Source organism: Cydia amplana, chromosome 16 (genome assembly GCF_948474715.1).
Source record: "Cydia amplana chromosome 16, ilCydAmpl1.1, whole genome shotgun sequence".
NCBI classification, from domain to species: Eukaryota; Metazoa; Arthropoda; class Insecta; order Lepidoptera; family Tortricidae; genus Cydia; species Cydia amplana.
Genome location: NC_086084.1, coordinates 15,837,908 through 15,856,450, shown reverse-complemented (window position 1 = coordinate 15,856,450; position 18,543 = coordinate 15,837,908). Strand labels below are relative to the sequence as shown.

The 18,543-nt window shown below is 40.7% G+C and overlaps 1 protein-coding gene across 1 annotated transcript in view; it reads left to right on the top strand.

Moving 5' to 3' along the window:
• Positions 1-18,543, top strand: part of LOC134655483 (uncharacterized) — a 52,343-nt gene that overhangs the window by 20,918 nt on the left and 12,882 nt on the right. Inside the window, exons 6-10 of the mRNA XM_063510947.1 lie at positions 2,582-2,702; positions 4,783-4,902; positions 10,447-10,632; positions 12,231-12,407; positions 16,358-16,511. Of these exons, the coding sequence (XP_063367017.1) occupies positions 2,582-2,702; positions 4,783-4,902; positions 10,447-10,632; positions 12,231-12,407; positions 16,358-16,511 (758 nt within the window). The remainder of the gene's footprint in view (positions 1-2,581; positions 2,703-4,782; positions 4,903-10,446; positions 10,633-12,230; positions 12,408-16,357; positions 16,512-18,543) is intronic.

The following is an 18,543-nucleotide window of genomic DNA, read 5'->3' as shown; positions in this document are numbered from 1 at the left end:
TGACGCTTAATCCGCCGAACCGATTTAGACGAAATTTTGTGAAACAACATTCCACAAAGAATGCAAATAATGAATCTGGCAGCTCAACTCAAACTCCACCTCACAGAAGACCACAGCCGTAATACTTACTTTGTAGTGTACGAGTTGGTACTAGCCTAATCCTTAAGTTACGATTCCCACCGACCGGCTGGAGTTGGGCCGCGCCGGAATGCTTTTTCAGTGTACCTATTTACATAATGTGTGGCAGAAGCGATAGAATCCGTCCGGAGCCATCCGATCCGCAAGCAGCCGACCGGCTTTGGGCATACAAATGTGAAATGCGCTCCGACTCCGACGAATCGTACTTAAATCTGAGTACCTATCTCAAAAAGGTCAAAGTAAATAAAATCATTTAAAGTTTTTGGTAGTATTTATTTAAAAGTCACATTATTTGAGAAGTGTTATCAACACTCGACTGTCCTTGCACGGAGTAGGTTCCCAACTTGAGCCCTTCTATGTCCTCCGTGATGGCAGGAGGGCTGCGGTTAGCAGCAGCATGCTTAGGTGTAGAGAATACCTCCGTGTTTGATGATAGGCTTGTGCATGATTGTCATTCAATCTATCTTCGAAGCCAGCAATGCAGCGGCTAGCCAGCCATAAGGGAGATATGTCGGGGATTAGCATAAGATATTTAGTCTGTAAATAAGATTTAAAAGGAATGTAATTTTTTTGCAAAAGACAACGGAAAAGAGCTTTATGAAGATTGAATTGTGTACGTAAGTACTTACAACTTGACTTCTTCGTAAAGATGGTATTTTGTTAGCCAAAACTTTTAACAAAACGCCAATTATTCGTAAGGAGTTGTATTTTAATGATTAGGTAGGTAATCTTTAGATAATTATAATAATATATTCCAACTTGTAACGACAAAGCGAATCAAATTTTGATTGACAGTATTGACACTGACATTTTCGACTTAAAAATAATATTTGCTATTTCTTATTCTTCATACTGCGAGAAAGAGACAAAGTTATCGTGACTAGGGACGCTCCGTTTCTAAGGCTGACTATTCATTACTTATCCGATTATTATTTTACCGATTCAGTGTTGCCAACTTGCCACGAATGAAAAGTTTGTTCCATGTATAAATGGCCACATTGGCTAAGTCGCGCGCGGGATGGCTCTCTCTCGTGGAACTCTTTTCTCGATGTGCGAACTCATGCTGCCAAAATCGAGGAATTGACAGATAGAGATAGAAATTTGTGACGGGCGACTGCCGTCTCTCGCGGCGCGAGCTATCCCGCGGGTAATCATGTGCTAGCCGTGCAGTGCGAACGCGAGTGCCACCCGCTTGAGACACGCGTCTGTGAACTTTTTTGTGCAATTATGGAGAAACAAAAAATAGTTATTATAACTGTTCAGTGGACGGTTTTTTAAATTCAACATTAAACGGTGAATTGTCGTTTTTTAAGCTACCAGTGGTTTCAGAGAGGTAAGTAGGTATCTGCTTGTACTTCAATGGTTCGTTTTAACGTTAAACAGAACAGTTAGGTAGGTAGGTAAGCACCCCGCCCCGGCCACTACTAGATACGAGTGCCACTACCAAGATAGTTTTTTGTGCATAAGTCATAGTTGACAACCCTAGAGCGACCGCCGAGCGTAGGTATGAAAAGTGAAGTACATACATGTGATTGACTTCTGTACTGTATCTGTTTTGTGGTTAGGGTCCACGCCTTCATAACCACCCACAAATGGGCGCTTTCCGTCCGAGCGTTCATCAACGTGGAGGCGGGCGGGAGGTGCTGTTCCAGGCCGGGCCCCACGACCCCTGGATCATGGAGGTACTGTCCTGCCAGGAAACTAGAGCGTTCGGACATTCTCGGCTCCGTTCGGCTCAGCATTGCTCCGAGCAATTATTAAGGTTGACACAACTTGATGTCCCTTTGTCGTGCACGTCCACAGATAATTACTTGAATTTTGACAACCCTAAATAGCCGAAAGGGTTAGTGACAGAAAGGGACAGCATGACTCGTCCCTGAATCGCTGTCAAACTTCTGTTTTGTAGGAACATAAAACACATGTTTGAAGTTCTGTTTGTGGGAAATATATACCCCTTAGCCTGGTAAAGGGTTAATAAAATCTTTTTTCACCACACCAGCTCGGAAAGGCTCACTTTGCACTTCAAAAACTGATAGCAAAGTTTCATTTTATTCACATGTGAGGCAAAGTAATCAAATGCTAATTTTGAGTTGTTTTCTTGTTTGCTGGTAGAATTGACTTTTAAATGATGATTTTGGATGATAAATATTTAATAACATTCATTTGGATTTGATTTGGTTTGATTTTGTTTGATATATTACATTTAATATTTGCTTCGGGTTGGTGTGGTGAAAAATTTTGTGTTTCACTCGGGCGCAAACTTTGTTTAACCGCTCGTGCTTTGAAACCCTCGCAACGCTCAAGATTCCATTTATCGAACACCTCGCTACGCTCGTGGTTCAATTTTGGAATCTTTCGCTTGCTCGGGTTTCAATATTAGCACGAGCGGTTAAACAACTACTTTGCCTTCTTGTAAAACAAATAACTATTAACTTGTTTGTAGGTGTACGCATCATCGGTGCCGCATCCGTTCGCATCGTCTCTGGCGCAGGAGATATTCGAGAGCGGCCTTATCCCCGCCGATACCGACTTTAGGGTGTTCCGGGACTTTGGGAACTTGTCCGGTAAGCGCTTACATTACAATACAATACACAATACACTTTATTGCACACCTCATTACAGAAAACAGTACAACTTATACAGAAAAGAACAACTTATCTGCTTTGCCTAAAGGTTGACTGGTAGAGAATGCCTTATGGCATTAAGTTCGCCTTTTGTACAGTGTGTTCTCTTATGTGCAATAAAGATTAAATAAATAAATAAATAAAAGAAGAGAGTTCCAGAGGCCGTGAGTTCAAGTCTCAACCAAGACAGTAATTTTTCCACTTTTAAATTTATTCTAAGGTTAATACCATCGGTCGCAGACGTTTCTGCTAGTTAAAAATTAAATTAGAAAAGAAGACGTTAAACAAGAGGCGCTTATAGTAAATCGGCACCAATTAATTTTATGACGAATAGAGGTTTATTATAATTCCAAAATTCTTTAGTCGGGCATGGGCAGCCAGTGGCCCACATGTCGTTGTGAGTATCAGGGCGCTTATGTGTATTATTATCAGAGATCGGACAAATTTGCGACATTGCTCGCAATAATGTGGACATGACTCCAAAATTGATGAAATAATTAATGATTTAATTAATTTCTTACCTGAGGTTTAATTTTGATTCCTAATCAATAAAAAACACAAAGATTTCTTATAATGTAAATTTGTTAAAGAAATTAATCAGTATGTTTTCCAAATTTTCTGTAGGTACTTACTCATTTTTTTATATCATAATATATTTAAGTGCTATTTATTGACGAGGGAACAAAATTAAATCTCAAGTAAAAAAATTATTAAAATAATTAAATGATTAATTATTTAATCCATTTCGGAGTCTTGTCCACATTACTGCGAGCAATGACGCCCATCTGTCCGATCTCTGATTATTATAATATGGGGTTTGACATCAATTGACCGTCAGTATTGTTGATTGCTAACCGACCGTTAATAGTACACAGTTCAGTGATTACAAGTTACCTAAACGCTAAACGGTGCTGAAAATATTTAAAAAACCGGGCAAGTGCGACTGGCAGGGTCGCCATGTAAGGATGGGACCCAAGGACAGTATTTACTCGACAGGGCTGTGTTTTACTACTATCCTTACAGTTATAGCGGCAACAGAAATACATCATCTGTGATAATTTCAAATGTATAGCTATCACGGTTCATTAGATACAGCCTGGTGACGGACAGACAGACGGACGGTGGAGTCTATTATAGGGTCCCGTTTTTACCCTTTGGGTACGGAACCTTATAATGAAGCGTGACATAGTAAGTAAGTAAGTAATCATTAATTGTCAGATTGTGCATGTCAGTTTACAGATATTACAATATTATTAGATTGGTGAGTGTCACAATCAACCGGTGTACGGTATACAATTTCCTTATACCTAAAATACATACAGTACAATTCAAAATACACTAAAAATTAAATAAATGGCAAAAATACAAAATTCAAATAAACTAAGAGTCAATTAAATATTATTATAATTTACATTGCTATTAAGGTCAGTATTCATTAGGTAGGTATCATTCACATGTCAAGCGTTCGATTTTGTTCTGTCTTGAGAAAAAAATCATTGATATTGTAAAAGCATTCAGCTATCAGAAAGGTTCTTATACTGGATCAACCAAATCATGTCAGTAGTAAAAGGCGGCAAATTTGAAAAATCGCGGGTTAACAACACTGGGTTCGAATAATTCCAAAATCGCGTGTCATCTGTGTGTTATCTGTGGAATGTGGATCGTGAGTGACAGCCATCATCTTATTGTTTACATTCTGAATCGTTTCTATTTCAAGAGAAATTTCTGCTGTCACCATTAAATACCAAGATTATGCATGACCTCAAGCAAAGCTAAGGTGCCTACAATGTACAATCATGCTCGTTGACGGTAAACATTACTAAAATTTGAGGTTATGATAATTCACTCGAACTGACGTATGAAGGGCGGAAAAATAAACACGTTTTGGTTCGATGTACATTGCTGCTTTTCTTAGCGCAATTCTGCTCTTTGAGTGTTACATACCCTACTTTAATTTGCAGTACATTGCTACTGACAAGATTTGCTTGACGCACTATAACTCATGACTGATTGTTGACAGGTGTGGACTTGGCTTGGAGCGCGAACGGCTATGTGTACCACACCAGTCTGGACACAGCCGACCGAGCACCACCCTCCACACTGCAGCGCACTGGAGACAATGTGCAGGCCCTCGCTAAAGGTGCGTACCTATAATATAAACACATTCATGCAGTTTTTATACGCAAAGGTCTAAAACTGAGTTTTCTATCCTCCTGAGATCCCTTTAATGTGCACAAAAGATTTTATTCTAGTGTGAATTGGGGGTAAATTCAAGCTCCCCAATAGGTTTCAGCATAGAGAAAAAAATACATAGAGTGCTCACTCCATACATCAGTTCAGACTATTAATTTCAGTGTCTACATCTAGCATCGAGTAGCGGAACTATCAGTACTGCTACTTGACAATAGATGTAGCACCGACCGGAAAGTCTTATCTCAACAGCATAAGACTTTCCGGTCGGTGCTACATCTATTGTCAAGTAGCCGTACTGATAGTTCCGCTACTCGATGCTAGATGCTAATAGTCTTTTTGATACTAAAACTGATGTATGGAGTGAGCACTCTATGTATTTTTTTCTCTATAGTTTCAGGGATAACAATATAGAAAAGATTTGTCACTAGGAAAAGGCAAGAAAGGGTATAGCCGGGTAAGCATGGCCAAACTGCCCTTAGCGAAAAAAACAATTTCCTTTTACTGGATTATTAACCTATGTATATGTAGTGCTTTCACCAAATATTAAGCCTGAAATGCTTCAGATTTAAAAAAAAATGCATAAAAAGAAAAATCATTTTTATTTTATTACAGCCAAAGTACTAATCCGATTTCTTTGTAATTTGGGTATGTTGTATATACAATTAAGGTCGCTTTCTGAAAAAAATAATATTGAATTATCTCTTAAAATAATAGTAAAAAATTGAGATGAAAATTTTCAGAAAAATAAAAAAAATACGTGCGAGATAGCGACAGTTACCAAATTTACATATTTTATGTAGAATTTAATACTGTTTAACATATATTTTTTTCAAAAATTAAAATCGGGATTAACAGTGTGAAAAACTCGAATTTGTAACATCCCATAATACTCTCTCTTCATACAAGCAAAGCTAAGTAGTCATAAACGAATGAAGTATATTGTGAACGCAGTCTTTACGAATTTGAATTTAGAATGTGACGTATTTTATTCATCAAAGGAACAGACATTTTTCAATCGTTAACGCTCTGTATAAAATTCGTGCCTATTTTCCTGTTCCCGCGCTTTTTTTAGGGTTCCGTAGCCAAATGGCAAAAAACGGAACCCTTATAGATTCGTCATGTCTGTCTGTCTGTCCGTCTGTCTGTCCGTCCGTATGTCACAGCCACTATTCTCCGAAACTATAAGAACTATACTGTTGAAACTTGGTAAGTAGATGTATTCTGTGAACCGCATTAAGATTTTCACACAAAAATAGAAAAAAAAACAATAAAGTTTTGGGGTTCCCCATACTTCGAACTGAAACTCAAACATTTTTTTTTCATCAAACCCATTCGTGTGGATGGATAGGTCTTCAAAAATGATATTGAGGTTTCTAATATCATTTTTTTCTAAACTGTATAGTTTGCGCGAGAGACACTTCCAAAGTGGTAAAATGTGTGTGGCCCCCTGTAACTTCTAAAATAAGAGAATGATAAAACTATAAAAATATATGATGTACATTACCATGTGAACTTCCACCGAAAATTGGTTTGAACGAGATCTAGTAAGTAGTTTTTTTTTATACGTCATAAATCGCCTAAATACGGAACCCTTCATGGGCGAGTCCGACTCGCACTTGGCCGCTTTTAATCTCTGAATGCCGTTCGCCCTAGCCGCATACAGCATGCCCTAGCTGCATACATATACAGGAGTTTAAGGTCCGCGCTCAGCGAAATAAGTCGCGTTCTAAATTCAAATTGCGTTGGGAATATAACTTTCTAGTATAACGTACAAGTTATTTTGTATGAAGAGAAGGTATTATGGGATGTTACAAATTCGAGTTTTTAACACTGTTAATCCCGATTTTAATTTTTGAAAAAAATATATGTTAAACATTATTAAATTCTACATGAAATATGTAAATTTGATAACTGTCGCTATCTCGCATGTATTTTTTTTATTTTTCTGAAAATTTTCATCTAAATTTTTTACTATTATTTTAAGAGATAATTCAATATTATTTTTTTCAGAAAGCGGCCTTAATTGTATATACAACATACCCAAATTACAAAGAAATCGAATTAGTACTTTGGCTGTAATAAAATAAAAATGATTTTTCTTTTTTTGCATTTTTTTTTTAAATCTGAAGCATTTGAGGCTTAATATTTGGTGAAAGCACTACATATACATAGGTTAATAATCCAGTAAAAGGAAATTGTTTTTTTCGCTAAGGGCAGTTTGGCCATGCTTACCCGGCTATACCCTTTATGAATCCTATGGGAGCTCGAACCTTGGCGTCAATATTTGTATACATTTTCCACTTTTTTCACTTACGAATTGGTTTTCCTGACTATAGTTTAAAATCACTACACCTTATGAAACAAAGTCCCCCGCCGCGTATGTCTGTTTGTGTGTTTGTATGTTTGTTCGCGATAAACTCAAAAACTACTGAACGGATTTTCATGCGGTTTTCACCTATCAATAGTGATTCTTGACGAAGGTTTAGGTGTATAATTTGTTAACCCGTGCGAAGCCGGGGCCGGTCGCTAGTTATAATATATACTGTATTATGCTGAGGCGAGCCCATTTCGTAGTAAACAATATGTAATTACAAACCTTTCATGTTACTTTTGTATGTACTAAGTTTATCACGAAAAATAAGTGATTTATGATTTATTTTAGTGTAAGGCCTGAGTGGACGCTCGAGTTGGGCGTGCAGCGGGGCGGGGCGTGCGGCGTGCATGTCAAACAAATGCAAGCGTATAGGAGCGGCCTTAGTGCACGCTGCTCACATCACGCGTGAGCCCACAGCCACGCTGCACGCCCCGCCGAACGCTCCGCTCCGAGCGTCCACTCAGGCCTTACACTAAGGATTTGAGCAGCGTGCACTAAGGCCGCTCCTATACGCTTGCATTTGTTTAACATACACGCCGCACGCCCCGCCCCGCTTCACGCCCAACTCGAGCGTCCACTCAGGCCATACACTTACATTTATTTATTATTTATTTTTACATTTATTTTATTTATTATTATTATTTATAGGTGAACCAGGATCTATTGAGGGTGCGCCATGTTGCGGAATTTCACCGGAACTAATTTTTTCATACTACACTGAATTGTCACCCTATACATGATAATAACAGCGCCCTCTTGACAATTATCATATATTACTGGTCAGGCTATATTTTTATTTATTTATGTATTTATTAGAACAAATTAAATTATTTTCAGAAAATATTTTAATTTGTTTTTATTTCAAGTAGACACAGTACTATAAATTATAAACTTTGAATAAATGTCATATACTAAGAAAAAGTGACCAAGGCCTCCAGTGCCCCAGGCTGGAATCGAACCAGCGTCCTCTGCTATCGCGGCAGGTGCCTGAGCCATTCGGCCACCGGGCCACAGCGGCATAGATCGAATTTTTCCAAGTATATGCACTTCTTACTGAAGGCTTATGGCGCCCCCTATGGATCTATGCCGCGGTGGCCGAATGGCTCAGGCACCTGCCGCGATAGCAGATGGTTCGATTCCAGCCTGGGGCACTGGAGGCCTTGGTCACTTTTTCTTAGTCATCATCATCATCATCCTGGCGTCAATCCCAGCTGTGCCCCCGCGCGGGGCGCGAGGACCCGGAGTCCGCCTTCCGACTCCTTCGTGTCCACTTTGCCCGATCTTCGGCGTCCCTGGTGGTGAGTCCGTTGGCACGCATGTCCTCCTTAACGACATCAAGCCATCGCTTCCTGGGCCGGCCTTTTCTTCCCGTACCGGGAGGAGGCGGCATGGCCAGGCATTTGTTACCCACGTAACTTGCCGGTCTGCGCGAGACGTGGCCATACCGACGAAGGCGGCACTCTTGCAGTTTGTCAGCGATGTCACGGACGCCAAGACTACCCCGGATGTGGGCGTTTCGGACGCGATCCTTGCGTGAAACTCCGCACATCCACCGCAGCATCTTCATTTCCGTGACACGCAGTTCCTGCTTGTGCCGCTCTAGTAAAGGCCAAGTCTCGCTGCCGTACAGAAGGGCAGGTCTAATGATGGTCTTATAGACCTGTCCCTTCAATTTAATCGGCATTTTGGGGTCACAAATAACCCCAGTCATCTCCCGCCATTTGACCCAGGCAGCGGATATTCGGGCTTTGACGTCGCTGTCGATGTCCCCGGTAGTGCTAAGTACAGATCCTAGGTACTTAACTTGATCCGTGCGCTTGACCATGTCCCCGCCTATGCGGACGGGTAGAGGATCTGTACTATTGCAGGCCATGTACTCTGTCTTCGCCACATTTAGTTTAAGACCGCCGTACTCTAGCGACCCCCTCCATTTCACCCGCTGGACAAGTCGGCCCTTATCAGAGTCTGTCAGCGCGATATCATCAGCATACATGAATAGCCACGGTGGCTGCTCATGGTAGTCTCGGATGCTGGCTGACAGGGCGTCTAATATCACGCTAAACAGAAACGGGCTGAGCACAGAGCCCTGATGTACTCCAACGGTGACAGAGAAGGGGTTGGTGTCACCAACAGCGGTCCTGACTATTGAATCGGAATCGCGGTACATGTCCCGGATAGTGTCAATATAGGTCTCAGGTACAGCCTTAGACCGCAGCGCCCACCAGATCATCTCACGAGGGACACAGTCAAAGGCCTTTTCCATATCCAGAAACAGGAAATGTAGAGGCGTGTTCTTTGCTCTGTATCCCTCCATGAGGATCCTCAGAGCAAATACAGGGTCCATCGTTCCGCACCCTGGCCGAAACCCATACTGACACCCCGAGACTGTACACTCCTGTCGGAGCCGAGCATCGATTATGCGCTCAAAGAGCTTCATGGTGTGAGACATAACCTTTATACCGCGATACTTGCTACACTCCCGCACCGAGCCCTTACCTTTGAAAACTGGAGTAATGATACTCAGCCTCCACTGGTTGGGTATCTTCCCGGTGAGGAGTATGCGGTTATAAATATCCGTGAGTATGCTCACACCCCGAGAGCCCATCGACTTCCACGCCTCTATAGCGATTCCGTCGGCTCCGACAGCTTTCCGATTCTTCATGCGGCGAAGGGCCGCCTCGACTTCCTCTGGCGTTATCAGTGGCACTAGTCCTTGATTCGGAGGGAGATCCGGAGGTTGCACCTCTTTGTGCTGGTTATTCAGCAGGTTGTGGAAGTAAGAGCGCCATCTCTCCTTTACCGCGCGATCCTCGCATAGCAGGTTACCGTGAGGGTCACTTTTTCTTAGTATATGACATTTATTCAAAGTTTATTTATGTATTACCTATAGGGCTACTCCAAAGCGGTCGGCTCTCCCGGAAAGTGGAACGCACGGCCGGCCAGCCGGTATTCTTCGACGCTCTGGGCATAGGGCTCGTGTTGCTGCGGTCCCACGCCGCGGTCGCTGTCGCCATGGCGGCCGTCGCCGCCGCCGTGCTGAGGGTCAAGCTCCATGCCGGCTTGGCGAGGGATGAATGTGAGTTGACTGACTTTTACTAGACTTACACATAAACATAGGGCTACTCCAAAGCGGTCGCCTCTCCCGGAAAGTGGAACGCACGGCCGGGCAGCCGGTATTCTTCGACGCTCTCGGCATAGGTCTCGTGTTGCTGCGGTCCCACGCCGCGGTCGCTGTCGCCATGGCGGCCGTCGCCGCCGCCGTGCTGAGGGTCAAGCTCCATGCCGGCTTGGCGAGGGATGAATGTGAGTTGATTGACTTTTTGAAGTGAAAACTTCTTTAGCGGCGCTGGGCACTTTTTGAGGTGGGGAAAAAATGATAAACTCGAGACAGCGTAAGGCGATCACGTGACCGTAAGGGGCGTAAGGCGATCACGTGACCGTAAGCCCCGTAATGTGGCCACTCATAATTTAAATGGCATTTAAATCAATAAAGAAAAACTCAATGTTATTTGACATTTATGTTGCGGACTCCTTTTCAAGACTTTAACTATGTTCAAATAATTTGACGTTGTCATGGCAGTACGTAAATAAACATGTCAATGAAAAAGTGTGATCTTATTTGAGAATGATAATAATATACATAAATAGAATAATATAATGTATAATAAATAAATAAAATACTTCCGCTAAACGTGTGTATCGTGTTACCGGGCGTCGGTAACATAGTGAGGTGAGTTCTTACTTCTATCGGCACTCCCGGAGTGCAACCGTTGTTGCTTGTTTTTTCGAATTTAAACTGTTGTGAGACATACTAACAATGAATAATTTTTACACCTCTCTATTTTACTGCTCGCACTGTTAGTGCTTGAGAAAGGAGACCAAGGCTCTCCAAAACATGTCGCGCCAGTGACTTAAAACTGGTGACTTTTTTTTATCGTTTTATTTATTCATTCACTTATAATTTTAGTACATTTTTTTACAAATTTGCCACTATTGGAAACATCTAAGGTGTATGTAATAGTTTTACTTGTCTTATTATCAGTGATCGGCACGACCCGTGACGCACCGCGGGATTGCGAGCAGAAATCATAATATGGACATGATTAGATTATAACATAACTCCGTGATTTTGTTAAATAGAATAATTTTATTGTATGATATATATTTGTAAATATACGATAAAGTGTTAAATAAGCTTATAAAATTTATAATTAATTATTAAATAAAAAATTGATATATTACTATGTGATTATATACCTATTTTGAACTTGATGTCGTTTTATTTAATGGTAAAAATCATTCATCTTCCTGTGTGGAATACCTTTATGTACCACAATCGGAAATACTGACTTCCTAAAAAGACCGAAATCTCGGGCCATATCCATGTTAACATAATGATTGAGGTCATTGACACCGTGCGACACGGGTCGTGCCGATCACTGCTTATTATCATACCCCGCAACGGAGTTAGCAAAACCGTAGCATATGACAGTTTTGTGTCAGGGTTGGCGATTATGATGAACCATTTTGCTTTAACTTTATGGTATGTAAGATTTAGTAAAATTGATCGAGAAGCTTGTTGACCCTCTTCCGATATAACCCGGTTTAATTTACTGTCAAATAAAATAAATTAACAGGTCAATATCAATATTAGATGCGCTGCAATTCAATGTATCTGTTATTTTGTTTATAACATTACGTTTTTTTTCGCATTTCTTTCAAATATTAACATGGAATGTTCATTGCTTGAAAATATTGGTGTGTTTGAAAACAAAGAAAAATTTTTTTTTTACTTTAGTTTATACGTAGTAGTGATAACCCTGACGTACAACTGCTACAGATTTGCTATCTCGGTTGCGAGGTATGCTTATTATACATAAATTATTATTTTTTGTCCCCAGTATACATGAAGCCAGGGCAATGGCTGCGTCTGGTGGTGACCACCCTCGGGCTGGGCCTGGCGGGCGCGCTGTGCGGGCTGGGCTGGGCCGCGGTCTCCGGGGCGGTGTTGCACGCCGCGGCCGCTCTGGCCTTCTACAGCGACCCCTGGTTGTTAGCCCCGCTCTACGCCGGCCCTGGTAAGTTTTATTGCGAAATACACTTAAATGATTTAGATTTAGATTTAGATATTTATTCTCATAATATGAAATTACATTATAAATTATGCTAAACTAATCTACATGAATTTATATTATGATCGTCATTAACATTAACATGATATTATTTATTAGATACAAATTAAAAATGTCTTAAAAATAATCAATCTTCTGTCAACAATTTTATCAATTCATGTCAAAACAAAATACGGGAATAACTAAGGAAAAACTAATGGATTAATCAATAGATTATAGTTTTTGTATCTTTGTGGTTTTTTTTTTAAATACTATTGTTATTGCGTTTTTTGTAATTCGACATTTAGAGGCTTTATACATCTCTATGTTAGTTTGATTTGATATTTACGGCTTAGTTGTATTTTATAATTATTGATGTGTTTTTTTTTGCTGTATGTCAGTGAACGCATATAAACCATGGAAGTATTCTGTCCGCTCAATTATGACCCAACGTAAAGTATTCGATTGTAGGCGGTGCTTACACACTGTTCGATTGGCAACTTCAGTGCGGCCGAGATGACAGTCAGTGACGGATGGCTAAATTGGTTTAAAAAAACTACGTTTTTTTGTAATTAAAAATGTCTTCATGTGTCGTGAAGTGGTGCAGAAGTTGTTTTAGTTCATATCAAGGACAGTGGAATCACTTTTCACTTGTAGTAAACAGATAACTTCAGTAAAATTTGGAATAAACATGACGACATTTTTTCAATACTACCGTGCTAAGCTAAACTGCATACGACTTTCATAACAACATACGACTTTTTAAATTGCGAGGATAATAGGGATGGTTTTATGCCAAATGAAGTAGACTATTTTATTAACTTATGATTAGTTTAGGTATTTTCTATATACAGTAGAATCAGCTTATAATGACATTGAAGGGAAGTAACAAACATGTCATACTAAGCGGATGTCATATAAAGCATAGTTGATAAACTTTTTATTTTATTTTTTCCAAATTAATCTCAAACTATTTTGTGAGAGATGAGTTTTATTAACCTTATGCCAATTATCAACTTTCACCGAGAGTAAAAACTAAAACAATTTAAACGCCACAGACATCCTCGCAGGGAAAGATGTGGGGCCGGCCACGAAAACCAGCGAATTTGTCAGTATAACCGGACATAATTCCATAAAAATAGTATTTATAGGTCGAAGTTATCTTATCTGACTTTGTCACAAAGAATTTCATATGAAAACCAAACTTCGCACAGCAAGATATCTAATGTTCTATTCATGAGATAAGCCGTGAGATAATCATACCCGGTCTCCTATATGTAGATACATTTTTTTCTATCACGCTTTCTCTGAATTAATTTAACAAATACACACATTATCTCAAAATGTTGATCATTTTAATCCACCCTCTACTGTCACATATATGTAGGTTCTCACTCAAGCCATTTCCGTCAGTAGAAAAGAGCGGCGAATTTAGAAAATGTAAGCGCGCGAACGGTTATGGTCCCATACAAAATTGTAATTATACGCCTTTTTCTACTGACAAACTTGCTTGACCGGCTATATACATATAAAATATTTCCATTGGAACTGAAAGTGGGGATTTATTGTGACTCCGCCTGTTCAAATGTTTTTGACCCGATTCGTGTACCTACCCATGTAAATTTTGCAGGCTGTATAGCCTGTCCGATTTCTAAGATCAAGTTCGCTATACATTTACTATGGCGTACTTGATCTTAGAAAAACGGATAGACTATACCAGTACGGCTACCATCAGTTTGGCACTGACAAACGCCGTCGAGAACGTAATTTACTTTCTATACATCTCGCTCGTACTCGCATATTAGTGCAAACTACATGTATAGAAAGTAAATTACGTTCTCGATAACGTAAATGTCAGTTTTGACACTGTCAGTGACTCATGGTACGGGCTCTGAACGTGACTTCGCACTGCCATACAGATTGATAATAAAATATACAAAATACTTATTATAGCGGAATACATTTATACCTACAACAATGAATATTTAATTATGTTGAGTTAGTCTGTCATTTAATTTCATAACAACATTTTAACTAGTTATCTTTTAATCTGCATTAAATTATTATACGTGAATTATTTGACTGGTTCTTCAATGTATGGCATAAACCTATCCCTGTCCAAGTCATATTCTAATCAAATATGAACCGCGAACTCTCAGCGGCCAGTACGTACAGCAAGAAGGTTATTAGCGGATTAATGTCGCTGATTGGTAGTTATTGACATTATATGCATTTCATCTACACTTAGCTGTGTACGTTAGTGTAATAGAGACAGGCTCTGTAAACGTATCGTCTTATTTAAATGTAGGCGTAATTGTGTATGTGTGCTAATTTGGCCCGAGAATTTGAACGGTAATGTTCCCAAAGGCGGTTTCCAGTTATATGCTTTCACTGCTGTATGTAAATTCCATATTGACGTGTAAAGGTGCCCTTGTGGCCTATTTGCTGAATAAATGTTGATATTTGATATTAATAGGTTCCTTATAAATGGGAGCGGTGTTAGAAATATGATGTACCGACATTTTTGAAGTGAAAAATTCTTTAGCGGCGCTGTGCACTTTTTGTGATGGGGAATAAATGTTAAACTGGCGAGAGGTAAGATTCGTAAGACATAAGACGGACACGTGACCTGTTACAATGTCATTGAGTTTTTCTTTATTGATTTAAATGCCATCTAGTGAGTTTCCCTCTAACTGGTACTAATTGTAACTCGAGTACTAACAGTGATGTGCTTAGGGGTTTCAAGTAATGCGACGAAATAACGCTAGATGGCGTTAACCTCAATTATACATAGTGCTGCAGACATTTTGCACTAGTCATTGAGTTTTCACTTCTGCCGGCACTCCCGGAGTGCAACCCGTTGTTTTTTTGTATTTTACACACTTTATACGCAGGATTTAATGAGGTTCAAATAAGCTTAACATATAGTGGCTTTCTGCGTTCAAGTACATGCGGCCCGTCGAGTTTTGGTGCTAAAGTTGCTAATAAGTTAGTGACTCTTTGGAGGGATTTGGAGTCCACAAAACGCTGAGAGTGTAGGTTTCTTTTTTACGAAGGTAAGGCTTAGCACGCACTGCGGTTTTTAAAAAGCGGTTCCGCTACCGCAAAAAATGTAACGTACGGCATTCTTTATAAGCGCACGCACTTGCGATTTAAGAATGCCGTACGTTACATTTTTTGCGGTAGCGGAACCGCTTTTTAAAAACCGCAGTGCGTGCTAAGCCTAAAAGCAGGGAGCGGGTGGATTAGGACACACATGCTTTCGTACGTCATGGTCGTTTGAACCGGATACCAATTTAATATTAACTTTTACTTTACATTTTAAGTGGTGTTTAACCCTTTACCAGGCTAAGCGATATATATTTCCCACATACGGCATTTCACACATGTGTTCTATTTACGATCAGTAAGTGCCAGTTGCACCATCCACACTTAACAGATTGACCAACCTGGCGCGTTGCAGTGGTTTACTACGAAACTTTCCATATAATAACATTTAGCGAACTCTTTAACGATGACAAACAGTTTGGTGCAACCGACTCTAAAGCTTTGGTTTCCTCCGATAGCGGTGTCGTCATATAGCGGCCGTCTCCATACAAATAGTACGGCATCCATATTTAGCCGTATTATTTAGTATGGAGACGGCCGCTATCTCTCGCGTCTGTCAAGTGCGGATGGTGCAACTGGCACTTAAGGTCGGTTGCGCCAAACAGTTTGTCTTCGTTAAAGCATTCGCTAAATTATATTGTAGGGAAAGTTTCATAGTAAACCGCAGCGGCGCGCCGGGTGTCGTTGTCTTTCAAGTGTCCGTATGTGGGAAATATATACACTGCGGATTGACGTTGGTCAGTCCGCTAAATGTGGTTGGTGCAACTCGCCCTAAGGTTGAAAAAAGTAAAGGGTGTATGAATGTCCAGCGGTGGCGGTGTGGTGGCTGGCCACGCTGCGGTTAACCCGGCACTTGGCGCCGGCGCTGCGCGGCTGGGCGCGCGCGCGGCTCGCGGGCGACGCGCTGTGCGTGGCGTGGGCCGCGCTGCTACTGTTGTGCACGCTACGGGCACTGCGCTCGGGGTCAGTAATCATTTTTAGGGTTCCGTACCCAAAGGGTAAAAACGGGACCCTATTACTAAGACTCCGTTGTCCGTCCGTCTGTCACCAGGCTGTATCTCACGAACCGTGATAGCTAGACAGTTGAAATTTTCACAGATGATGTATTTCTGTTGCCGCTATAACAACAAATACTAAAAACAGAATAAAATAAAGATTTAAGTGGGGCTCCCATACAACAAACGTGATTTTTGACCGAAGTTAAGCAACGTCGGGCGGGGTCAGTACTTGGATGGGTGACCGTTTTTTTGCTTGTTTTGCTCTATTTTTTGTTGATGGTGCGGAACCCTCCGTGCGCGAGTCCGACTCGCACTTGGCCGGTTTTTTTTTTTTCATTTGTCATGCTCTGAAAGAGGGTAATTGTCGTTCTAAAAAGTGTGCAGAAAGTGATACGTTTCTGCACTAGAGCATTTAACTTTCCAAGTACGATTTTTAGATTTTTTTAAAGATAATTGAAATTTGGTTTTAAATGGATATATTATACAATTTCTATTCTGATTGACAACTCCCCATTCAAATAACGATTATTTTACCTAAATTGTTAATTGAAAGTACCCTCCAGTAACAGTATACATATAAATTTATACTCAATCATGTTTTTTTTTAATCACATGCATTTTTCTTTCCTCATACTCGAAATGAAAAGTAAGTGTTTAACTCGGGTGAAAGGCATCATTTCAGCCTCGGACTATTGGCGCACTCGCTACGTTCGAGCGCCAAACTACTAGGCCTACTGTCCACGGAAGCGTAGCTGCATAGACGCGTATTCGTCATTGTAGCGGCTGACGCGACGTTGCCGCTCCGTGGAGAGAGTTGTGCGGTTTTGTATGTAGGCTGCAAGCAAGCGTACACCAAGCGTACAATGACTAGACATGGGAGAAATGTGTCAGTAGAGGGAAAAGATTGATATACAATGTATCTTTTTATCATTGGGATATGTATCACTCTTTTATATCTTTATATCCGTGTGTAACAGTCGTCCCGCTCGCAACATCGGCACTTGCTGACTTTGAGTCATGAGAGAGAGAGAGAGAGAGTAGTTAATTATAATGACGCGTCCGAATCCGTCCGAACGACCGCTGTCGCTCGTTCGTGTTACTTCGGTCGATGCGCGACCGAGACTTCGCTTATCGCTTTCATAAATCGTCGCCGAGGGAGTGAGACGTACGGATATACTGATACATTCGGATTCGTAAAGACAAGAAGAGTGATTCATGAAACGAGAAAGATATATATCTTTTTTATCTATCACTCCGGAGTTACCCATGTCTAACAATGACGAATACGCGTCTATGCAGCTACGCTTCCGTGGACAGTAGGCCGTCAGAAAGGACCGCCTTTCATCCCTTGGTTTACAATCTACCAGGGATGTTGCGGATGCAGATTTTTTGACATCCGCGGATGCGGATATTTAAAGGCTCACATCCGCGGATGCGGATGTCAAGATTAGGTACTTAGAAAACGTCAAATATTACATTTTTAGTATTTTTATTATTAAAAAAAACGAAGCGTTTAGTATTTGAGCAAGAATATAGGTGCGTTATATTTAATAAACAGTAACTTAGCCGACTTTTCTGGATCTAGACCAGCGGTTCTCAATCTTTTTTTTTGACGGAACCCTTTTGGAAAGCGAAATACTTGATGGAACCCTACAATAAAACAATAGTTTTTAGAAATGTATTTTTTTATTAATAAGCATAATAATTATGCTTATTTTATTATTCTAAATTCTTGCGGAACCCCTGCAGGGGTGTCGCGGAACCCTAGGGTTCCGCGGAACACACTTTGAGAATGGCTGATCTAGACGATTTCGTTATAGGTAATGACGAAATTACCTAGCACTTACGCCGCCGCTAAGACGTTCCTGTACCGACTTGTTCGACATCCGCATCCGCATAAGCTCCGCATCGATTTTATGCGGATGCGGATGCAGATGCGGATGTTGAAAATAATGCGGAAGTTCCGCGGTTGCGGATGCGGATGTTCGCAACATCCC